Source organism: Solanum pennellii, chromosome 1 (assembly GCF_001406875.1).
Source record: "Solanum pennellii chromosome 1, SPENNV200".
NCBI lineage: Eukaryota > Viridiplantae > Streptophyta > Magnoliopsida > Solanales > Solanaceae > Solanum > Solanum pennellii.
The window spans coordinates 6,477,350-6,503,409 of NC_028637.1; the positions used below are offsets into that span (position 1 = coordinate 6,477,350).

The window sequence follows — 26,060 nt, forward strand, 5'->3', positions numbered from 1 at the left end:
GTAATTTGAGGATAGATGTTCTTGTGGTGATGACTTCCAGGTTTTGGGAATAAATAGTATTGAGTTTTTATAAGTTATTTAATCGATTTTCATTAATGAGTTTTAAGTCTTCCGCATTATATTTTGTTATTTATGGTTGAAATGTTGGGGATTAGATTGGTTGGTTCGCTCACATAGTAGGATAAGTGTGGGTGCCAGTCGCGGCCCTTTTTGGGTCGTGACAATATGATTTATTTTAAGAATATTTTTTGATTGTTATTGAAAAGGAAAATGAGGAAGGAGATTAGAATGTGGGGAATCGTACTCTCATCAACAAGTTTTGAGGTAGTCAACCAACGTAACTACTAAAATTTTCATTAATACCGTATGTTTAGTCTTTTCCCATTTTATATGTCTTCATTTTCTTATTTATTTTTAACAAGCTTTCTATTTTATCTCAATTCTAAAATTTATAATTTAAAATTCGTACTAATACACAAAATCATAAATACTCAAAGTTATTGAATTTATATTCCATCAATGTCACATTTACAATGAAAAAAAAAGAATAATTTTTTTCTCTTCTCTATCTATCTTTTTTTCGTAACCATTTCTTTGCTTTTTAGATGAACAAAGAGACTAAATTATAAAGTTTTGTTTCGGTAAAATCAATCATCCTTAGAATTGAGTCCCTTAGTTGACTCAAGTTCCTTCTCTTGAGCATCCGTCCATAGACTATACAAACTAAATTTGTCATCATTCTTCTTGAAACTCTCTATCTAATTACCATATGAGGTGGCATAACAACATCATCATCATTAGTGTACTCGTCTTCAAAAAAGTTTAATAATACGTGTTACTTCTCTTATCCCGATGTATGTCGCACAAATAGATTTCAAAAGTCAATCAAATGTTGTTAATTATTGAGATTTACAATACTTTCTACGTAGTTTTCAAATTAAATAATACATGTTACTTCTTTTATCCCATTTTATTTGACATAGATAAAATAATTTATGAATAATCAAATTTTTTATATGTTTTTTACAAGTATTTTAAGTTTTTAATCATCATTATTTATATTATATATGTTGGGTATGTTGCAAGAATCGATGGGAAATAGAATCAAAAGAAAAGAACTTGTAAAGTTGAAAACTTGAATAGTCCTCTTATGATTTAATGAAAAGGTATTTGTCCCTCATCGGTGGTGAAAAGAAAGATATGAGAGTTTAAATATAGAAACACTCCTATTAATTGTTAAAAGGGTTGGAAAGAAGGACCCCCCTCGCGCCGTCGTCGTCGCTCGCTCGGTTTCAGCTTCGAAAAATGATCGAGAGATTATTTTTTTGGACAAAGTTTATTTTAATTATTTATTTAATTAATCAAATTAAATGGACAAAAGTTTTCAATTAATTAGTTGCGTTTTCAGTTATTTAGTTGAAATTAATCGAAACGTTTCAATTTTTTAATTGATTAATCCGCTTGACTCGGATCCGCACCACGACCCATTTTATTTAAACTTTCCCATTTTTTATTTAAAAATTCCCGCCATGACTGTTCTGAAAAGCTGCAACTTTCAGGAACAGTTGAAAGGTTGCAAACTTTCATTAATGGTCGTGTGGATTCTGAAAGGGTTGCAACCTTTCGGAACCTGTTCTTCTTGCCTATAAATACCATTCATTCTTCAGAATATTTACTAACGAATTTTCTGAGTTTCTTATTCTTCTTCTGCACAAAAATTTTCTTCGTGTGCTTTCATGTTGTTGATTGGTTCGCTGACACCAGAGTTTTTGGTATCTATACTCTGGTGATTGAGATCATTTTACCCTGGGAGGTTATATTCCAAATTAAACCTCGGATACTAGAGGGGAATAATTTCCTTAAGGGGACACTATGAGTTCAGTGGACTTGATCTTTTCTTGTTAAAAATTTATTCACATTCTGGTACGTTTTAAAGATTTTTTGTGAATTAAATTTATGTTCATCTTTCTTACTACTTCTATAAATTTTAGTTACTTCGTGTTTCTGAACAATTTATTAGCATCAGTAATTTCTGGTTTTCTAACACATATTGGCAACACTCTTAAGGAAATTATTTATAATCTGTGTTTCTAGTGGAAATAAAAATCTTCGTGATTTTATAATCCTTTAAGTCTGCAATTATAATTTATTGCTTACTAAGACCGCATCGATTTTTGTTTATCAGAAATGACAAACAATGGTGTTACAGTGGCAGTTGCTGCACCAAATCGAACTGTTGTACCACAAGTAGATAAACCGGGTAAATTCACATGTGTGAATTTCAAAGGATGGCAGCAACGGGTATTTTTCTGGCTTTCCGCTCTTGGTTTGCAGAAATTTACCAGTGAAGAAACTCCATTGCCTGCTGATGATATGCCAGACAGAGAAAAACTCATGACAAGTGAAGCATGGAAACAGGTAGACTTCCTATGTAAAGCTACATTTTGAGTGCTTTAGAGGATGACGTATATAATGTCTATAGTGCAATAACAACTTCAAAAGAGTTGTGGGATGCACTTGAGAAGAAATATAAGACAGAAGATGCATGCTTGAAAAAGTTTGTGGTCGCAAAGTTTTTAGACTATAAAATGGTAGATAGTAAAACTGTTGGATCACAAGTGTAGAACTTCAACTTATTCTCCATGATCTAATTGCTAAAGATATGGTAGTAAATGAAGCTTTTCAAGTGGCTGCAATGATCGAGAAGTTGCCTCATTTGTGGAACGATTTCAAGAATTATTTAAAGCACAATTATAAAGAAATGAAACTTGAAGATCTTGTGATTCGGCTCAAGATTGAGGAAGATAACAAATACGCTGAAAAGAAGTCTTGTAAGAGCTCAACAATTATTGGACTTAATATTGTTGAAGAAGCTCCTACCAAAGACACAAAGAGAAAGAAGTCAAATGGGCATAAGTCAGAACACACCAAGAAGAAATTCAAAGGCAACTTTACAACTGTGGCAAGGCTGGTCACAAGTCTTCTGATTGTCGTGCTCCAAAAAATGACAAAGACAAAGGCAAAGGCAAAAGTCAAGCAAACATCGTGGAAGAGATGAAAGATGCAGATGACTTGTGTGCAATAATCTCGGCGTGTAACTTAGTTGGAAATCCCAAGGAGTGATTTCTTGACTCATGTGCCACTCGACATATTTGCTCTGCAAAAGAAGCCTTTGCAACATACACTCCTGCTAAGTATGATGAAGATTTGTTCATGGGAAACACAGCAAAAGCAAGGTTTGCGGGAACTGGGAAAGTAATGTTGAAAATGACATCCGACAAGGTGTTGACTTTGAAACAGTGTTCTGCATATCCCTACTATTAGCAAGAATTTAGTTTCTGTTGCACTACTCGTTAAGAACGGATTTAAGTGTGTCCTAGTTAGTGATAAAGTTGTAATAAGTAAGAATGAAATGTTCATAGGAAAGGGCTACCTCAACGAGGGCCTTTTTAAACTGAATGTAATGGTTGTTGACAGTATAAATAAAAATTCTGCTTCTGTTTACTTATTGTAGTCAAATAATTTATGGCATGCCCATTTGGGACACGTTAGTTACAAAGCCTTGCGAAAATTGGTCACTCTAGAAGCATTGCCTGATTTTAAATGCGATAAATAGAAATGCAAAATTTGTGTGGAAAGTAAGTTTGTTAAACATCCTTATAAGTATGTTGAAAGAAATTCCAAAACTTTAGACTTAATTCACACAGATATATTTGATATGAAGTCGACACCATCTCGTGTTGAAAAAAAGTATTTTATAACTTTTATTGATGGCTTCACTCGATTTTGTTATGTATATTTGCTTAATAGTAAGGATGATGCAATTGATGCATTTAAGCAATAAAAAAATGAAGTGGAGAACCAACTGAATCTAAAGATAAAAATGATTCGGAGTGACAGGGGTGGAAACTATGACTCTCCTTTAACAGAGATATGTTTAGAATATGGTATTGTTCATCAAACTACTACACCTTATACACCACAGTCAAATGGTTTGGCAGAACGGAAGAACGGAAGAACAGAACATTAAATGAAATGATGAATGCCTTAATGATCAATTCTGATTCACCGTGAAACCTTGGGGGGGAAGCCATCATTATGGCTAATAAAATACTCAATAGAGTACCCCATCGAAAAACACAATCAATTCCATATGAGTTGTAGAAAGGAAGGAAACCCAATTTAAAATATTTCAAAGTGTAGGGGTGTTTAGCCAAGGTAGAGGTTCCTTTACCGAAGAGGGATAAAATTGGACCCAAAACAGTAGACTGTGTATTTATTGGGTATGATGTGAACAGTAAGGCCTGTCTGTTTTTGGTTCACAAATTTGATAAGCCTGAGATTCATGTCAATACGATAATTGAGTCAGATAATTTAGAGTTTTTTTAAAACATTTATCCGTATAAAACTGAATGTGAGTCGACAAGTGAAAGACCTAAACGACCACGAGAAGAATCAACGGAAAATATTCTAACTAGTGAGGATCCTAGGTGTAGTACTCGCCAACGGAAACCTACTTCTTTCGGACCAGATTTTGTAGCACTATTGCTTGAAAATGAGCCTCAAACATTTAAAGCAACTATGTCTTCATCTGAGTCAACTTATTGAAAAGAAGCTATCAATAGTGAGATTGAATCAAATTTAAGTAATCACACTTGGGAATTGGCTAATCTTCCTCCAGAAAATAAACCTTTAGGATAAAAATGGATCTTTAAAAGGAAAATGAAACCTGATGGGACTATTGAAAAATATAAGGCTAGACTGGTAGTCAAGGGTTACAGACAAAAGGAAGGTCTGGACTACTTTGACACATACTCTCCAGTAACAAGGATAACATCAATTAGGATGTTAATAGCACTAGCAGCAGTGCATGATGTTAAAATCCACCAAATGGATGTAAAGACAGTCTTCTTAAATGGAGAGTTGGAGGAAGAAATTTACATGGAACAACCCGAAGGGTTTGTAGTTCTTGGTAAAGAAAAGAAAGTGTGCATACTTGTAAAGTCACTTTATGGACTCAAGCAAGCACCCAAACAATGACATGCTAAATTTGACCAAACAATGTTGGCAAATGAATTCAAGATTATTGAATGTAATAAATGTGTTTACATTAAAAATGTTATGAATCATAAAGTAATTGTTTGTTTGTATGTTGATGACATGTTAATAATGAGTTAAGACATTGATGATATAAATGTTACTAAGTGCATGCTGTCCAGCAAGTTCGATATGAAGGACATAGAAGTTGCTGATTTGATCTTAGGGGTCAGGATTATCAAAACTCCATAAGGACTAGCATTATCTCAATCTCATTATATTGAAAGAGTTTTGGATAAGTTCAAGTACTTGAATTTCAATATTGTCAAAACTCCAGTTGATTTAAGCTGTACATTTAAAAAGAATGAAGGTCAAACTGACTTTCAATTGGAATATGCCAGAGCGTTGGGAAGTTTGATGTATATTATGAATTGTATGTGACCAGATATAGCATGTGCTATTAGCAAATTGAGTTGGTTCACTAGTAATCTGAACCAAACTCACTGGATGACAATGAAACGTGTTTTAGGTTATCTAAAATATACATAACATTATGATTTGAATTATAATAAATATCCTACTGTGATCGAAGGATATAGTTATGCAAATTGGATCAGTGGATCAAATGAAGTAAAATCCACAAGTGGTTATGTGTTCATACTTGTTGGAGGAGCATTCTCTTGGAAATCGTCCAAACAGACATGTATTGCTCGCTCCACAATGGAATCTGAATTCATTGCTTTGGATAAGGTTGGTGAAGAAGCTGAATGGCTCCGGAATTTCCTAGAGGATATTCCATTCAGGCCCAAACCTGTTGGACATATTTGCATACATTGCGATAGTCAAGCCGCAATAGGTAGGGCAGGGAGCATCATGTAAAACGGAAAGTCTCTTCATATACGACGGAGACATAACACTGTAAGACAACTGCTCTCTAGTGAAATCATCACAATTGACTATGTAAAGTCAAGCGATAATGTGTCAGATCCACTAACGAAAGGCCTAGTGAGAGAGACAGTTGAAAGATCTCTAAGGGAATGGGTTTACGGCTTAGGACAAGTCAGCATGACGGTAACTCTATCTAGCAGAGTGGAGATCTCAAGAGCTAGATTCAAAGAGAAAAACAAAGTTATGGCTGACAGTTTGACATTATCAACTAATTCAATCCATTCTCATGATGAAGACAATGTTCAGGAACAAGGTTAAGACTTTAAGGCTTGTTAATGAGGTAATAAAGCTTAAAGTTTTTGATGATTTGCTATGTTTGGTAGATTTGACCAAATAGTGTATCTACGAGATGACACAGTTAGATCACCTATACGAGTGTGAAGTGTAAGCCGTTTCAAAGAGAACTTAATGTCAAAAATCTATTCTCTATACACTCATGAAACCAGGAGGTGTTCATGGCTAAAACGAACACAACCGTAAGAACCATAAATAGTAAAGGCTTAATTGTGTGACATATGGTTGTCTAGGTATACACCAAAGCTCGATGATTGACCGAGTATATCCGACATATCTTCACTACAGAAAGTCCAAGGGGAAACCTACTTATCCAGATGCAATTAATTCTTGCAGTAAAGTACACAATTGTCCGTGCAGTCCTATGTTATGATCATTGCCCTCAATGTGGGGGATTGTTGGGTATGTTGCCAGAATTGATGGGAAATAGAGGGAAAGAAAAAAACTTGTAAAGTTGAGAACTTGAAAAGTCTTTTTATGCTTTAATGAAAAGGTATTTGTCCCTCATCAGTGGTGGAAAGAGAAATAGGAGAGTTTAAATATAGAAACACTCCTATTAATTGTTAAAAGTGTTGGAAAGAGGGACCTCTCCCCCCCCCCCCGCTGTCATCGTCGTCGCTAGCTCAGCTCGGCTTTGGCTACGGCTACGACTACGACTTAGGCAAATGATCGTTCGAGAGATTATTTTGAACAAAGTTTATTTTAATTATTTAATTAATTAAATTAAATGGCAAAAAGTGTTTTAAATTAATTAGTAGACATTTTCAGTTATTTAGTTGAAATTAACCGAAATGTTTTAATTTTTTAGTTGATTAACCCGACCCGACTCGAATCCGCGCATGACCCGTTTTATTTAAACTTTTCCTTTTTTTATTTTAAAATTCCCGCCATGACTGTTCTGAAAGGTTGCAACTTTCAGGAACAGTTGAAAGTTGCAAACTTTCATTAATGGTCGTGTGGATTCTGAAAGGGTTGCAACCTTTCGGAACCTGTTCTTCTTGCCTATAAATACCATTCATTCTTCAGAATATTTACTAACGAATTTTCTGAGTTTCTTATTCTTCTTCTGCACAAAAATTTTCTTCGTGTGCTTTCATGTTGTTGATTGGTTCGCTGACACCAGAGTTTTTGGTATCTATACTCTGGTGATTGAGATCATTTTACCCTGGGAGGTTGTATTCCAAATTAAACCTCGGATACTAGAGGGGAATAATTTCCTTAAGGGGACACTATGAGTTCAGTGGACTTGATCTTTTCTTGTTAAAAATTTATTCACATTCTGGTACGTTTTACAAATTTTTTGTGAATTAAATTTCTGTTCATCTTTCTTACTGCTTCTATAAATTTTAGTTACTTCGTGTTTCTGAACAATTTATTAGAATCAGTAATTTCTGGTTTTCTAACACATATTGGCAACAATATATTACATAATTTTTAAATATTTAAAAAATTAAAAAACAAGACAAACAAATTAAAACAAACAAAAATCACAAAAGGAAAAATAGTGCAGCTACCAGACAGGCATATCGATCATGACCTACCTGGTTATTGTGTGGGGGGGTGCGTGCGTGATCCTCATAACATTTGCCTTTCATTCTATTTAACCAGGCAACAGAATATTCCTTTTTTCTAAGCCCTAATTTGTTTTTTATTTTCTCCAATTGCCGCCTAACTTTCCTATTTCTCCCCCTTTCAGCCAAAAGCCCGAACAACTCTTCAAGTCAGTTTGCTTGTTCTTGTCATTTTTGAATTCTTTTATTATTTTCTTCTTCTTTTTTTCAGTTATCCATTTACTTTGAAATATTGAATGAATATACATAACCAATGAGAGGATGTTTTCTCAACAATTGTCCAGAAAAGGAATGAAGATGAAGATATCACAATATATGATTCAAATTATTTAAATACCGGTTAAATTGGGTAACTCTATTTATTTGCTCATTGAATGTTGAATAATTTGATTTTTCTTTGTATGATTTATTATAACAATGTCTTTTAATTGTTATTAAAAAGAAAAATGAGGAAGAAGATTACAGTGTGGGGAATCGAACTCTCATCAACAAGTTTTCAGATAGTCAACCAACTTAACTACTAAAATTCTCTTTAATACCGTATGTTTATTCTTTTCTCATTTTATATGTCTTCATTTTCTTATTTATTTTTAACAAGCTTTCTATTTGATCTCAATTCTAAAATTCTTAATTTAAAATTCGTACTCATACACAAAATCATAAATACACAAAGTTATTGAATTAATATTCCATCAGTGTCACATTTACAATGAAAAATAAACAATTTTTTTCTCTTTTCTATCTATCTTTTTTTTCTAACCATTTCTCTGCTTTTAAAATGAAAAAAAGAGACTAAATTATAAAGTCGTGTTTCGTTAAATCAATCATCCTTAGAATTGAGTCCCTTGTTGACTCAAATTCCTTCTCTTGAGCATCCCTCCATAACCGATACAAACTAAAGTTGCCATCATTCCATTTACGAGCTATCTCATGTGGCAAACTGAATTAAACTTCATTCTCAATCTCCACCATCAGAATCTCTTAGGATATAGCAAGGAAGGAGATGAGAGGCTAATCATCTATGAGTTTATGTCTCATGAAAGATTATGTTTTAAACTTCTTACATGTGTTTACTACCCCTTTAAGACTTACGCATTCGCTTTTTCCCAACTAATATCTTAGTTTAAGAATTTGCTTGTAATCATTAATTGCTTTCAAGCATTCTGGTGTCTTTCAATTTCTGTTTTGAGTTTTCCTTTATGTCTTTGGCAATGTTGTAGCAAATTGGAGGATATGATAGTCATAGTTTGTATAATTGCTCGAAAGGATGCAGTTGAGGATAGCTCATCGAGGAGTTTGAGATAATGGTGTAAACTTGTACTTATCATATATAATGATAACAATAAGTTAACCAACACCAAAGAAGCAATTGATGAGTTGGCTACTGATAAAGTAAGGTATCAAAGAGTAAGAGAAATGTTGTTATACCTCACAGTAATTTCAGGCGTGATATAGCCTACAACGTTCAAACTCTAATTCAGTTTTTGCAACAATTACATATGAATGCAACATTAAGAATCATCAGATACAAGAAAATGATTGGACACTTTTGGGGAAAAGGTCATATACACGTTTGGAAGTAAGGTTTGGTGTGGTAAATAATTGAAATATTACAAAGGGATTAAGAAGTATATATTAAGCTAATGATTTTTTATCAAGAAAATGTCATGGATATGTTAATAGTTTTTTTGGACACAACTTTGTGAACTAGGTGAATTAGATCATGTTTACTGACATCATTGGACTGTAGTCTTTTCAATTCAAACTTTGCTATTGTCACCGAAAGTGATTTTTAACAACACTATAGGTTTTCATACATAAACCGACATTAAAACTTAGCCTCAGCTTGCAAATAAACACCTTAACTTTGAGTATACATACCTTGACTCCTCAATTTATTTCCTCTGTGTCAATTGAATACTCCAACTTACAAAATGATTATCTAGACATCTTCAAAATTTATGTATCAAGTCAGAATGTCTGTCCATGCGACACAGTGGAATGAGTTAGAGTGTCTAGCTGTCAGTGAGATCTGTCTAGATATGTTCTTTCGAAGTTGGAGTGCTTACTTGCGCGCTGATCAGGTCAAGTTTGAGTATTTGTTTATATATTATGTCAGTAAAAAATGATGGTGTTCTTCTTGCAGCACTAAACTCTTGAATAAAATTAAGCATGATTAATTAACTCGAAAAACTTTTAATTTCAGTGCAAATTGGAGGTGAAGGATCTGGAAATAGTTCTCGCAAGACAAAAATAGTTGCAATAGCTGCTGGGGTTACAGTTGGTATAGCTCTTGTGTTATTTGGACTAACCCTTTGCATCTTATCAAAGAGAAGAAAACATCAAAGTTCAATCCGAACTAAATCCGTGAACAGAGGTATTATATGAATCTATCCTGATTAATAAGATTGTCTAATATAAAATGCTTCATTTTCTCATGAATGTTTCTCATGATCCTAAACCAGGCACTAGCGAACGAAGTCAAGAGCTTCTGATGAATGCAACTATTATTCCATGTAAAAGAGAATTTTCTGGTGAAACTTCCACGGAAGAGTTTGAATTGCCATTGTTTGATTACAGTACCCTAGCTACGGCAACAGAAAATTTTTCTGACGCAACTAAGTTGGGCCAAGGTGGATTTGGTTGTGTTTACAAGGTAAATCTCAGTTATATGTAAACCATAGTGATATTATAAAGAAGAAAAAGTTATCGACGAACTCAATAATATAATCTTTTGATCAGGCAATGCTGGTTGGTCAAGAAGTAGCAGTCAAAAGGCTCTCGAAGAATTCCGGACAAGGAGTAGAGGAATTTAAAAATGAGCTAAGATTGATTGCCAGGCTTCAACACAGAAATCTAGTCCGGCTTCTTGGCTGTTGTGTTGATATGGAAGAGAAGATGCTGATCTATGAATACCTGGAGAATAAAAGTTTAGATTCAATTTTGTTCAGTAAGTCTTTTTCATTAGATGGTCAAGAGAGTAGTGTTTCACATCATTTACTTAGATGCTCACATAATTTGTGACTCACAATTGAATATGCTCCTCAGATAAACAGAAAAGCTCGCTGCTCGACTGGCAAAAGCGGTTCAATATTATTTGTGGGATTGCTCGGGGGCTTCTATACCTTCATCAAGATTCAAGATTTAGGATTATCCATAGAGACCTTAAAGCAAGCAATATTCTGCTTGATAAGGATTTGACTCCCAAAATATCAGATTTTGGCATGGCAAGAATTTTTGGCGGAGATGAGACTGAAGGAAATACAAAAAGAGTAGTTGGAACCTAGTAAGCACACGACATAATTTCTTCACATTTTTCATAGAACCTTTAAAGCTATTTCTAAATCTGTTTTTTTGTTTTGATGTAGTGGTTACATGTCTCCGGAATATGCAATGGATGGCCTCTTCTCTGTTAAGTCCGATGTTTTCAGCTTTGGGGTTTTGGTGTTAGAAATAGTAACCGGAAAGAAGAAGAGGGGATTCTATTATCAAAATAACCAACTCAACCTTCTCACAGATCATATGTTATTGGCAATACATTCGTCATTTGATTCAAATCTGATAAAGAAAGTAATCGACTATGCAGGCGTGGAGACTATGGAAAAAAGGGAGCGGCTCAGAGCTACTAGATCCATCTTTTGGAGAATCTTTTTCTCCATCTGAAGTAATGAGATGCATACAGGTTGGACTGTTGTGTGTCCTGGAACAAGCAGAAGACAGACCAAACATGGCCACTGTGGTTTTGATGCTAGGTAGCGAAAGTGCATCACTGCCTCATCCTAAAAACCCAGGATTTTGCCTTGGAAGAAGACCCGTTGATTCTGATTCATATTCAACTAATTATGAAGAAACTTGCACTGTCAATCAAGTTATAGTTACCATGATAGATCCCCGGTAGTTGATGGTATCGCCTTCAGAAAGTGTGTATATTACTACAAGATGTTCACAATTTTCTCTTGTATACTATCTCAGTTTTTGTTTTTGGGTAAGTTTTGTGAAAGATAAAGAGCATAATTAGGTCCTTTTTTCTCATTACATACAATTGTGAGTTCAAAAATCTCGTCTTTTTTCATCATCAATGTAATAGGCCAATCATTACTTTTCCTTATCCTTGTAAATTACTGTACCATTATTGATGTGATTCAGAATGAATATCTTGTGCATTCATCTTCTTTTCTTCTAAAATAAAATTTTAAACTCTTGTCTTTTCATTTCCTCATATTGAATGAAGAAAAAGTTGGTCTTACAAACAATAAATTAATACATTGGATAAGATAAATCATAAGAACTGTAGTGTTCAATTGTTGATATCAAAGTCGCTTCTTTTATTTGATTCCTCTTAATCTATTAGGTATTACCACATTGAATTGTATTTATGTCTTGTCATTTTTTTTCCTCTCAATTTTGGTGGCATCATAATCACAGTACAAGATTTAACAATAATTATACGTGATAAGTTCGATTCAAAATTATATTTATTTGGTAACAAAATTTTCATGTTACACATATCAATTTTAAAATTTATTACTTATGTAGAAGATAAAACAAATATATCATCGTTTGGATCTGAATAAACTTGCAGTGCTCGTTCCTGGAGACTGGTTGTAATAAATAGGTAAACGGCAAAGTCTTCCTGTCGAGGGGCCTTCATCAAATTTCACCAAACACAAGTATTCAATCGGCTTGGGTTGGGACCCAAAGAAGTAATTTTGGTGATGAAAAAGTCCACACAACTTCAAGTATCCAACAAACGCACCTGCACTTGGAAATAGTAGGAAAGAAAAGAAAAGAATCAAGAGAGTAATAATGTATATGTGTAGGGGAACCATTCTGCTTAAATGTTTTACATTAATCATCTTTCTGCAAACATGCAATGCTAGGAAAAGCAAACACTACCACTGTCCTCCTTCTGCTTGTGGCCATATCCGTACCATAAGCAACCCTTTTCGCTTAAACACTGATCCAAAAGATTGCCATTATCCAGGATATGAATTAACTTGTGAAGGTAACTATTGGATATTGAAGATTCTGTAGAAGATTCTAGAAAGTGTTGGTTATTAGTTTGTTGGGTAACTAATTTCTATGTGACATTAGGTAGCATAAGTGTGATCTATAAAAGAAGGCACTCTTTTTCATTGTAGAATAATCTGAAAAGCAATAATAATAAAATTTCTCTCTTCTGTAAATTGGTGTGATTCATACATGGAAGTTGTTTCATACATGGAAGAACAAGCTTCCATGGATTCATTCATACAGTAACAAATTGATATGGTATCAGAGCCGCGACATAGGGATACAATCTCAAGCTGCGTATTGATTTCAAAATCAGATCACAATTTATAAGTTTTCTGTTATGGCGAATCTAACAGTAGCAACTCTTGAACATTCTCATCCTCTTTATCTTTCTGCATCAGATGCACCAAGAACAACCTTGATTGCAGTCAAACTCACAGGTCCAACCAACTATGGATTATGGAATAGATCACTAAGGCTTGCATTATTGGTGAAGAACAAGCTCGGATTTGTAGATGGAACTTGCCTAAAGAGCTCGTTCAAAGGGGATTTAGCAAATCAATGGGAAAGATGCAACGCTGTGGTACTTTCATGGATCAGCAGTACTGTAGCTCAAGAGTTGCTTACTACAATTGTATATGCTTCTAATGCTAAACGTGTCTAGGATGACTTCAAAGAGAGGTTTGACAAATCTAATCTCACCAGAGTATATCAACTTTGGACAGAAGTTGCATCTTTAAAACAAAGTACTGTTTCAGTCACAACCTATTACTCAAAACTAAGGGATCTATGGGATGATTTAGATGTATTTGTTCCAGCTCCTTTATGCACCTGTGATGAATCTAAGCCTTATATTGAGCATTTAAATCAGCAAAGGTTATTAAAGTTTCTCATGGGCCTTAATGAATCTTACAGCCATGTTAGAAGTGACATTTTACTTAAGGAGGTTGTTCCTACTGTTAATCAGGCCTATGCCACAATAATACAGGAAGAAAGTCAGAGGTTACTAGGCGTTATGGATGTTAATAAGGAACCTCTCACAATGATGGTCAACAGGAGGCAAGGTTTCAAAGGAATGAAGCTATTTGACACTGCATGTGAGCACTGTGGTTACAAAAATCACCTCACAAAGGATTGCTATAGGGTCATTGGCTATCCTGCAGATTTCAAAAGCAAGAGGAAGCAAGGGCAAGGTGATTCTTATGGAAGCAGCACTAGTTTCAAAAGCTATGGTGACTCTCAGTGTGGTAATGGTCAAACTAGTTATAGATCCAATAATCAGCAAAATGGTTCAGGTTTTAGATCTTATGCCAATTGTACTACCACTGAAGGACAAGATATTGGATTCAATCTTACTGAGGAGGAATACAATCATATACGAAATCTCAGACACAACAATACCAGTAATACAAATACTGGAGATACAAATACTGGAGATAGTGGTGATTCCAAAGCAAACTTAGCAGGTAATGTATCTTTGACATCTGATGCTTATGATTATAGATGGATAATTGATTCTGGTGCAACTCACCACATCACATCATCTAAGGAAATGCTAGCAGAATTAAGCAATATAAATAATCAGAGGTCAAATATTGTCCAATTACCAACAGGAAATAAAGCTCAAATTATTAATACAGGTCATTCCATTATTTTTGATTGCTATAAGGTGAAGAATGTATTGCATGTGCCTGACTTCAAGTTTAACTTGTTGTCAGTTAACAGATTGACCAAGGACCTATTGTGTAGTATCAGTTTCTTCCCTAATTTCTATGTAATGCAGGCACTCTCAAATGGCAAGGTGATTGGGATTGGTAGAGAACATGATGGTTTATACTTGTTAAAGAATCCAATAAAAGTTGTTGCCAATACTGCCATAAAGGATAAAAATACTACAACATCACTGTGGCATTTAAGACTTGGGCATCCCTCTATTGCTGCTATGCAACACATTTCATATATCAAAAATCACCTAACGGATTTTCCATGTTGTCACACATGTCCTCAAGCCAAACAATATAGACTTGTATTTCTTGACAGAGTTATGATTCTAGTTCTATTTTCCAGTTGATACATGTAGATGTTTGGGGTCCTTAGAGGACTCCCACATATGATAGAAAGCAATATTTTGCTACAATTGTAGATGATTACAGCAGGTTTTCTTGGGCTTGCTTAATTCAATCAAAAATTGAAGTTTACTCTGTACTCAAGGATTTCTTTTTAATGATAAACACTCAGTTTGGCATGAAACTGAAAGTGTTGAGGTCTGATAATGGGACGGAGTTCATGAATTCAAAATGCAGTGAGTTATTTGCTTCTCTAGGCATTGTACATCAAAGGTCTTGTGCATACACACCCCAACAAAATGGGGTGGTAGAAAGAAAGCACATACATATACTAAATACTGCTAGAGCTTTGAGATTTCATGCTAATATTCCTATTTCTTATTGGGGACACTGTGTAAAGGCTGCAGTTTATTTGAATTAACAAGATTCCCACATCAGTATTACATGGAAAGTCTCCACATGAAATGTTATATGGTACTAAGCCACAACTAAATCACTTGAAGGTGTTTGGTTGTCTTTGCTTTGTTTCTCTACTTCCCAGATCTGACAAGTTTGCTCCTAGAGCAAAGAAAGGAGTCTTCATGGGATATGCAGAAAGTCAAAAGGGATATAGGGTGTTGGATCTGGAGTCTCATACATTTCATGTCAGCAGGGATGTCACATTTATAGAGGATGAGTTTCCATTCAAGACACAGTTGACTTCACAACAACTTAAGGTACCCGAGTCAGTATGGTACCAGGAGTTCAATAATGATGCACCAGTTTCTTTGCCTCATGCTGATTCATCATTTGTATTACAAGATGCTACTCGTCATGATTACTCAAACGAGTTCACAGACTCATTAGATAATGCAGAACAAATGAATGTTTCTAATAGTAATGAAGCTATGGATTCCACTGATAAAGTCACTGCTGACACATCTGCCCCTGAAGAATCTACACATTTTAGACATACTAGACCTAACAGATCCATCAAGCCCCCTATATGGAACAAAGATTATTTGGTGTCTAAATCTACCAAACAGTCACATAAAGATGTGCCTTATTCTATTACTAACTATGCAGCCTATTCAAAGATTAGTCCTTCTTTTATGTCCTTTCTAGCTGCATTATCCTCAATAAAGGAGCCTGCTACTTTCAAGGATGCATCTGGTTGGCCAGAGTGGATCAAGGCAATGCAAGATGAAGTTAATGCCTTAGAACAAAATGCAACTTGGACTGTGGTGGACCTCCCTCCTGGAAAGAAAGCTATTGGCTCGAAATGGATATATAAAGTTAAGCTTCAAGCTGATGGACAGGTTGAAAGGTACAAGGCAAGATTGGTTGCTAAAGGTTACAACCAACAAGAGGGCCTCGACTATCATGAGACATTCTCACCTGTAGCCAAGATGGTGACACTTAGAACCACTATTGGTGTTGCAGCCTCGCATGACTGGCCTCTTTATCAAATGGATGTGCATAATACATTTTTGCAAGGTGACCTTCTTGAGGATTTGTACATGGAAATGCCACAAGGTTTTCTAAGGCAAGGGGAAAATAAAGTGTGTAAATTGCTCAAATCATTGTATGGGCTCAAGCAAACCTCTAGGCAATGGAACAAAAAACTCACTGAAACATTATTGACTACTGGATATTCCCAGAGTTCATATGATCACTCCCTCTTTACCAAGAGGGATGGGGAGGATATAGCTGTAATTCTCATTTATGTAGATGATTTGCTAATAACAGGAAATAGTAACAAGTTGATACATGAGTTAAAGGATTCTCTTCATAGCAGATTCAAAATGAAGGACCTTGGTGTTCTCAAGTTCTTTCTAGGCATTGAAATCATGAGATCCAAGTCTGGCATTTTGCTTAATCTAAGGAAATATGCCCTTGAGCTGATCTCAGATACTGGTCTCAGTGGTGCAAAACCAGTAAACACACATTTGGAGACAGATGTGAAACTTACAACTATGGAATATGATGAACTTACTGGAACTACTGATGATCCCATACACAAAGACATCACAAGCTATCAAAGGCTAGTTGGAAGATTGATATATCTAACCATAACTAGACCTGATATCAGCTTTGCAGTTCAAGTTCTATCGCAATTTATGCAGCGTCCTAAGAGATCACACTGGGAAGCAGCTCTGAGGCTAGTTAGGTATATCAAGAGTTGCCCTGGTCAAGGCATATTGTTAAGCAGTAAGAGAAGCCTTGAACTTGAAGCATTCTGTCATGCAGACTAGGCAGCTTTCCCCAACACAAGGAGGTCTATGACTGGATATTTAGTGAAGCTAGGGGATTCACTCATATCCTGGAAGTCAAGAAGCAGCATACAGTAAGTAGGAGCTCTGCAGAAGCTGAATATAGGAGCATGGCTGGAGTGGTTGCAGAAGTCACATGGCTAGTTAGACTGTTGAATAACTTAAAGTTAATGTGAAATTCCTGTAAAACTACACTGTGACAGCAAAGCAGCACTTCGAATAGCTTCAAATCCAATTTTCCATGAGAGAACCAAACATATTGAAATTGATTGTCACTTTGTAAGAGAAAAGATCAAGAATGGAATGATACTACCTACTTATGTTAACACTAAACAACAGTCGGCAGACATACTAACAAAAGGACTAGGTGCAGCCTCACATCATTTCATGTTGTCCAAGCTTGGAGTCTTCAACATATATTCAGACTAAAGCTTGAGGGGGAATATTGGATATTGAAGATTCTGTAGAAGATTCTAGAAAGAGTTAATTATTAGTTTGTTACTAGTTTGTTGTGTAACTAATTTCTATGTGACATTCGGTAGCATAAGTGTGATCTATAAAAGAAGACACTCTTTTTTCATTGTAGAATAATCTGAAAAGCAATAATAATAAAATTTCTCTCGTCTCCAAATTGGTGTGATTCATACATGGAAGTTGTTTCATACATGGAAGAACAAGCTTCCATGGATTCATTCATACAGTAACAAATTGATAGTAACCAAACACTTATGTGGTTATTCTCTATGAAGTTGCACGTTCAAGGCATCAACTATGATAACAAGACAGTTCGCCTGGTAGATCCAACTTTACAAACACAAGATGATCTTTCAGAACTCAGTTCAACTTCAACAAGTACTATACTATCATTGACTCATATTATTATACTTTTGATTATCCTAAAACATTTTTAGACCTAATCTTCATGTTCAACTGTCCATCTGCTATGAATAATTCCGCATTTGTGGAAATTAGTGGCTGCAAATTAAGCAGATACACTTATTTAAAGATTGGAGAAACGAATGCATCAGAAGTCAATGATGGATGCAGAGTACAATTTATAGGCCTGACCGCATGACCTAAAATTAAAGATGCAGAGAACAACATTTCCCTTTTCTATTTTCATCAAGCAATCCTTTACGGATTTGAGCTTCGTTTTTATATGTGGAGTTCTCCACAAAACATAAGTAAGGTCTTCAATTATATATGCTCTGCTTCTTAATTTGTAACATTCTTTTCCATCCTAAGGTATTAGGGAAAAAAAATAATGGATTCACTCACTACGATTTTATTTCTACATCTCTTTGTAGGTGATATTGAACAACTTTTCTGTGAGTACTCAAACTTTTCTCTATATATACTTTTAAAGCTCCATTTATCTCTCATTCTAAATATTTTGCACTTTAATCTAACCAGGGATCAGTCTGTCGATAGTTGAGTATTTCGTATTTAAGCATCAGAATTATGGACGAAGATGGATAAGTAAGACCGTCTTCAATATAATTATATATGTTCTGCTTTTTGATAAAAAAAACGTTTTCCATCCTCTGATACGTGTGAAATTAGGAAAACAATGGATTCACTCACCATAATTTAATTTCTTTTATGTGTTGTAGTTGTTATTTCTCTTTTACATATACTTAAAGTTCTCCATTGATCTCTCTTTCTACTTTTTTGCGCTTTAATCTAACCAGGGACCATTTTGTCACTACTTTTGTATCTCATGGGTAAGCTCCTGTATATCCCTTTAGCAAGCTGCATGTTATTTGGATGGGCACAACTTAACATTCCATCAATCTAACACAAGTGAGCACAACATAAAAATTCTGAAAATAGAGCCACTCGAAATATGTTATTGTTAGTAAAGTTATTAATAGCAATCAAATGAGACAGAAAGTGTTAAATTTAACTAAACTCTGAGAAGAATAGAACGGTCCGCATAAGAAAAAGACATCTCTATGATATATTAGCTCAAGCAGGAAATTAACTTTATGACTTCTCAAACTTGTAGCGTATTTTGGAATAAAATTTGTGATAGGCCTTCCGTTTGTAGTTGTATTTCTGGTGATCAAATTCAAAAGGAGGCTTTTGTCGATGTATGATACGATTGAAGGGTTTTTACAAGCACAAAATAATTTCATGTCAATCAAATATAATTACTCCCACATAAAGAGAATGACAAGAGGATTCAAAGAGAAATTAGGTGAGGGAGGTTATGGCAGTGTATACAAAGCAAAGCTTCAAAGTGGAAAGGATGTGGCAGTGAAGATGTTAAGCAAGCATAAATATGGTGGGCAAGATTTTATGAATGAAATAGTTGTTGTGACGAAAAGATGAAACCGAAAATCTAACAATAAAGAACACCAAGTTTTTGGTTTTATTTGCCCGAAATTTCTTACCATAAATAGGTTTTCCTTTTATGAAAAGGTTTTGGATTGACTAATCTTTTTTCTGGTAGGAAAATGTTTAGGACTCTATAAATAGAGGCATGTTCCTTCTAACTTAATCAGCATTCACAATGTAGTCTTAAGGGCTTTGAGAGTTTTTGTTAGAGGGAGAAATTGTGGGTCACAAGCTTGATATGTTATCACTTGTGTGAACCTCCCATGTATTCCTAGTGATTTGGTTGAGGTTGTTTTCCTCTGTATTTTGTACTCTTATATTTATAGTGGATTGCTCATCTCCTTTGTGGACGTAGATCGATTGACCGAACCACGTTAAATCTTTGTGTCTTTTGGTATATTTCTCGTTGTCTTCTTACTCGTGGTCTTTTTGAGGTTTGATTTGCTAGCTTCCGCGTTTACACCTGCTTATTTTCGGTCCTAACAAGTGGTATCAGAGCCAGATTCAATGATGGAGTCAGGTTCAGTGGTTCGATAATCGATGATTGAATCAGGTTAGAAAGAGGTGTTCATCTTGACGGGTGTAGTTCTAGCTGCAACCTTTTTGACAGTAACGAAGATTTTGTTGGAGAAATTGTTTCAGAGAGGTTCTCTGTGTTGAGACATAAATTTTGCAAAGGAGATTATGGAGAGGAGAAGCAAGTTGTTAGAGATTAAGTGAAGAAGGTGGACAAATTTATTTTGTGAGAAATTCAGGCCAAGGGGGAGATTTGTTGGGTTTTATTTGCCCGAAATTTCTTACCATAAATAGGTTTTCCTTTTAGGAAAAGGTTTTGGATTGACTAATCCTTTTTCTGGTAGGAAAAGGTTTAGGACTCTATAAATAGAGGCATATTCCTTCTAACTTAATCAGCATTCACAATGTAGTCTTAAGGGCTTTGAGAGTTTTTGTTAGAGGGAGAAATTGTGGGTCACAAGCTTGATATGTTATCACTTGTGTGAACCTCCCATGTATTCCGAGTGATTTGGTTGAGGTTGTTTTCCTCTGTATTTTGTACTCTCATATTTATAGTGGATTGCTCGTCTCCTTTGTGGACGTAGGTCGATTGACTGAACCACGTTAAATCTTTGTGTCTTTTGGTAATTTTCTCGTTGTCTTCTTACTCGTGGTCTTTTGAGGTTTGTTTTGCTAGCTTCCGCGTTACACCTGCTTATTTACGGTCCTAACAGTTTTAACGTGGAAAAACCCTTCAAACTGAAGGTAACCACCACGGGATCGACAAGATACGAATTGCTTCACTATAACAATAAGAGGGTAATGTTCTTCAAATGTCTACACAAAAAGTGCCAAAAGAGAACAAACAATAGCTACAACAACAAAAGATAAATAGAAGGAAACACCCCCCAAACCCAGCTTCGGTTCGGAACCTAAAATAGGATCTTTCTTAATTCCGAATCTGATCTCCACCATTCAAATCAACCACCAAGATGTCAAAACAGTCAGTCCAAATTTCAACCCGATCCAACGGTTAATTAATTGGGAAACACGATCTGAACGTTGCTGGTCGGAGAAAAAAACTGCAGCAAAAGAACCCTTTTCTTTCTCTCTTTTTGTCTTGTTGAAAGCTCTCTCAAAAATCTCTCTTATGTTCTAATGTCTTTCAAAGACAATACCAGTGAGCAATTAATTATTCTCTCAAAATCATCCTCTATTTATAGAGTTGTGTTTTTCCTTACAAAGCCAAAACCAACTACAAATAGGATTACTATTCCAATCCTTTTCCTAATAGAATTGGAAACCAAATAAAGAGAAATTTCAATCCTTTTCCAAGTAGGATTAGGCCATGGGCCTTTGGCTGGAATATGGGCAATAGCCCAACAAACTCCCCCTCCAGCCAAGGGGCCAAATGGACTTCAAGTGGAGGAACTTTTGACAGGCTTCCTGCCTGCCACACTTCTACAAAACTCATGATTGTCTACGATGAGTTCTTTCCACTTATCTCTATGAGTATCTAACATGACTTCATCATACCATTCAGGTTCTCCCATATTAGTCAATAGAATATACTCATCATGAGAATAACGTGTTGAGTTTCGTTTCTCTATAGTAGATCTTCTACAAGAGGTTTCTGGAGCATCCAAAGTGGTCATCCCAACATGAGTTGGTTGATTATCAACCACAACATCATCAGTAGGAACAATTATATGTTCTACACTCTCATCATTATCTTGATCATTACCTTGGGTTTCCTCATGTGCAGAAGATGTATCAATAATAGGAATTGGATCAACATCAAGTAAGCTCTCATCAGTATGAGAATCTAGTTTCTCAGTATTGTCAATATCTTCAATAGTTTGATCTTCAAAGAACACAACATCACGACTTCTAATGAGTTTCTTATCAATTGGATCATAAAAACGATATTCAAACTCATCTTGACCATAACCAATGAAGATACATTGCTTAGTTTTGACATCCAATTTCGACCTCTCATCTTTTGGAACATGCACACAAGCTTTATACCCAAACACTTTCAAGTGATCATAAGAAACATCCTAATCAAACCAAACTCTGTTTGGAACATCACCATCCAAAGCAACAACAGGAGACAAATTGATAACATAAGCAACAGTGTTAAGTACTTCAACCCAAAAAGAATTTGGAAGTTTAGCCTTGAAAGCACACATCTAACTCTCTCTACTAAAGTTCTGATCATCCTCTCTGCCAAACCATTTAATTGAGGAGTCTTTGGAGGAGTCTTCTGATGACGAATTCCTTGCGATTTGCAGTAGTCATCAAAGGGACCAAAATACTCACCACCATTATCAGTGCGAATTCATTTTAATTTCTTTCCCGTTTGTCTCTCAGATAAGGCTTGAAACTGCATAAACACATCAAGCGCTTGATCTTTGGATTTCAAAGGATACAACCAAATCTTGCGAGAATGATCATCAATGAAAGTAGCAAAGTAAAGTGCACCACCTTTTGAACTTTGAAAGGACCACACAAATCTGAGTGTACTAGCTCCAATAGCTCAAACTTTCTTGAAGGATGATGACTGTGAAAAGAAATTCTTTTCTGTTTTCCTGCTAAGCAAAGAACACATCTTTTCACCTTTGCTTGTTTCATACCAGCAAGCAAATTCTTCTTAGCCAAATAGGTGATCCCCCTCTCGCTCATATGACTAAGCCTCTTGTGCCACAATTCTGATAAAGTCTCGCTCTCCACCAATTTTATAGAGTCACCAAGAATCGATCCTTGTGTCATGTATAAATTTGAATGTTTTCTTCCTCGAGCTAAAATCAGTGAGCCGTTGGTGAGCTTCCATTGGCCATTGCACAAGTCATTATGATAACCATCATCATCTAGTTGTCCTACAGAGATCAAATTTATTGGAATGTCTGGAGCATGCTTGACATTCTGAAGGACCAACGCTGAACCAGGATTGGTTTTCAAACAAACAGTGCCAACACCAAACACCTTAACCTCACCAGTATTACCCATCTTTAACACCTCAGATTAGACAGAAGTATAAGATGAAAAGAAGTCTTTTCTTGGTGTGACAGGTGATGTAGCTCCAGAATCTACTATCCAACTTGTATCTTGAGATACAAAATTGATGACGTCTTTATTACAAGCGAAGAGAAGGTCATCTTGGACAACAGCAACAACATTATTTTCATTATTTTCTTCCTTCTTCCCTTCTTTAAGATCTTGCTTCAATTGTTTACAAAATCTTTTAATATGTCCTTTCTTTCCACAATGATAACATATAATATTTGGATTCTTGAATTTTGACTTGCTTCTACTTTTACCTCTACTCCTCGGATCTCTTGTCTTATGTCTCCCTCGATCTTCTGTATATAGAACATCTGAATGTGAAGATGTGTCTTGAGATTTTCTTCTTACCTCTTCATTCAACACACCATTCTTTGCATATTCCATAGTCACCTTTCCACCAGTGGCAGAATTAGTTAAAGAAATACGAAGAGTTTTCCAAAAATCCGGTAGAGTATTAAGAAGCCAAAGTCCTTGTATTTCATCATCAAAATTAACACCCATTCCTGATAGCTGATCAAAAATACCCTGAAAATCATTTATATGATCAAGAATAGGACTTCCCTCCTTGTATTTAAAGGTCATCAATTGCTTTAACAAGAACAACTTGTTATTGCTAGTTTTTGAAGCGTAAAGTGTCTCCAACTTTTCCCACAATGTTCTAGCATGTGTCTCATTCACAATATGGTTGCGAACATTATCTTCAACCCATTGTCTTATATATACACATACTTGTTGGTGCTCAAATTTCCAATTTTTATCGGTCACATTCTCGGGTTTATGAGCAGAAAAAACCGGAAGATGAATCTTCTTCACGAACAATAGATCTTTCATCTTGCTTTTTCATATGTTGTAGTTTCTTCCGTTTAGACATACCATCTTGCTCATATTCCTTTCCATATCGATAACCTTAGCTCTGATACCAGTTGTTGTGACTAAAAGATGAAATCGAAAATCTAACAATAAAGAACACCAAGTTTAACGTGGAAAAACCCTTCAAACCGAAGGTAACCACCACGGGATCGACAAGATATGAATTGCTTCACTATACCAATAAGAGGGTTAGAAATATTCTTCTAATGGCTACACAACAAGTGTCAAAAGAGAACAAACAATAGCTATACCAACAAAAGATAAATAGAAAGAAACACCACCCAAACCCAGCTTCTGTTCGGGACCTAAAATATGATCTTTCTGAACTCCGAATCCGATCTCCACCGTTCAAATAAACCACCAAGATTTCAGAAACACTCATTCCAAATTTCAGCCCGATCCAACGGTTAGTTAATTGGGAAACACGATCTGAACGTTGCTGGTCGGAGAAAAAAAAACTGCAGCAAAAGAACCCTTTTCTTTCTCTCTTTTTCTCTTGTTGAAAGCTCTCTCAAAAACCTCTCTTATGTTCTATTGTCTTTCAAAGACAATACCACTGAGCAATTAATTATTCTCTCAAAACCATCCTCTACTTATAGAGTTGTGTTTTTCCTTACAAAGCGAAAACCAACTACAAATAGGATTACTATTCCAATCCTTTTCCTAATAGAATTGGTAACCAAATAAAGAGAATAATTCCAATCCTTTTCCAAGTAGGATTAGGCCATGCGCCTTTGGCTGGAACATGGGCAATAGCCCAACAGTAGCTAGCATTTGAAGGATTCATCATGTCAATGTGGTTGGACTCGTGGGATATTGTGTTGAGGGAACTAAGCGTGCTTTTGTATACAATTTCATGCCCAATGGATCACTCGACAAGTATATCAGCATCAGTGAAGAAGGAAGTTCTCTGTTAAGTTGGCAGAGGAATTATGACATTATTCTTGAAGTGGCTCGAGGAATTGGATATTTGCATCGAGGCTGTGATGTACAAATTTTGCATTTTGACATCAAACCACACAACATTCTTTTGGATGAGAATTTCATTCCAACGATTTCTGACTTTAGGCTTGCAAAATTATATCCACCAGGTAATAGCATAGTGACTCTCACAGCTGCTCAAGGAACGATTGGCTATGTAGCTCCAGAGTTGATTAGTAGAAGCATTGGGGAAATCTCCTATAAAGCTGATGTTTACAGCTTTGGAATACTATTAATGGAAATGCTGGACTTGAAAAGACCTGAAATTGCAAATGAAGAGAATTCCAGCCAATATTTTCCTTATTATATTTACGATAAGTTCAACAAGGGGAAGGGGATTGTGGTGGATGAAGAAGCAAATGATGATGAAAAGAAGATGGCTAGAAAGCTGGCTTTAGTTGCGTTATGGTGCATACAAACAAATCCGATACAACGCCCTTCGATGAGTAGAGTATTAGAAATGCTTGAAGGTGAGGCTGAAGTGCTAGAAGTACCTCCTCAGCCTCTTCAATCTCAACAGATTGTTCATCAGATCATGGAAAGTTCTATGACATTTTCGTCTGATTCAATGGCTTTGTTAGAAAATACGGCTGATAATCTCGTTGAAGTAGACATTTGTTCTGATTGGCCATAGTTGATGTAATGTTTATGTGAAACAAATAGCCCACCCAACAATGTTTGGGACAAAGGGTGTTGTTGCTATTGTTGTACTAGTTTAAAAACACACCTCGAAGCTAATTGACCAAGTGTATGCATACAATAGCCAAAACGCTCGTGATAACTTAATTTGCTCATAAAATTTGTCAAAATAGCAGCCCACTCATTAATTTTGAGGTGTGTCTGGTTACGTAATTGGAGATAGTTCAAGTACAAAACATGAACACCTGATAGTTTATGGAAAATCATCTTATATATTTTTATCTAAAATCTAGTAGTATTTTTCTAGCATTTTCGATGTAAAATCATTAAGTACTATTTTATAGTCAATTTATTTTAGTAATTCCTTTTGATTGATACTATAACTAATCCATTCGTTTTCTCTTGTATATTATTGATCTTAGATAGATTTTATCAATTTTAATTTTGAAAAACTTCTTTCAACTAAATGCATTAGGAAAAGGATTAAG

At 35.4% G+C, this 26,060-nt stretch overlaps 1 protein-coding gene and 1 pseudogene across 1 annotated transcript; both read left to right on the forward strand.

The window, feature by feature from the left end:
• Window positions 1-2,187: 2,187 nt before the first annotated feature.
• Window positions 2,188-11,748, forward strand: LOC107016910 (receptor-like serine/threonine-protein kinase SD1-8). Its single transcript, XM_027915492.1, has 8 exons — window positions 2,188-2,418; window positions 3,104-3,236; window positions 10,057-10,227; window positions 10,316-10,506; window positions 10,593-10,800; window positions 10,899-11,136; window positions 11,219-11,420; window positions 11,533-11,748. The coding sequence occupies exons 1-8, from the start codon at window positions 2,188-2,190 to the stop codon at window positions 11,746-11,748; spliced, it is 1,590 nt and encodes a 529-aa protein (XP_027771293.1).
• A 908-nt stretch (window positions 11,749-12,656) lies between these two features.
• Window positions 12,657-25,737, forward strand: LOC107016917 (annotated as a pseudogene).
• Window positions 25,738-26,060: the final 323 nt, after the last annotated feature.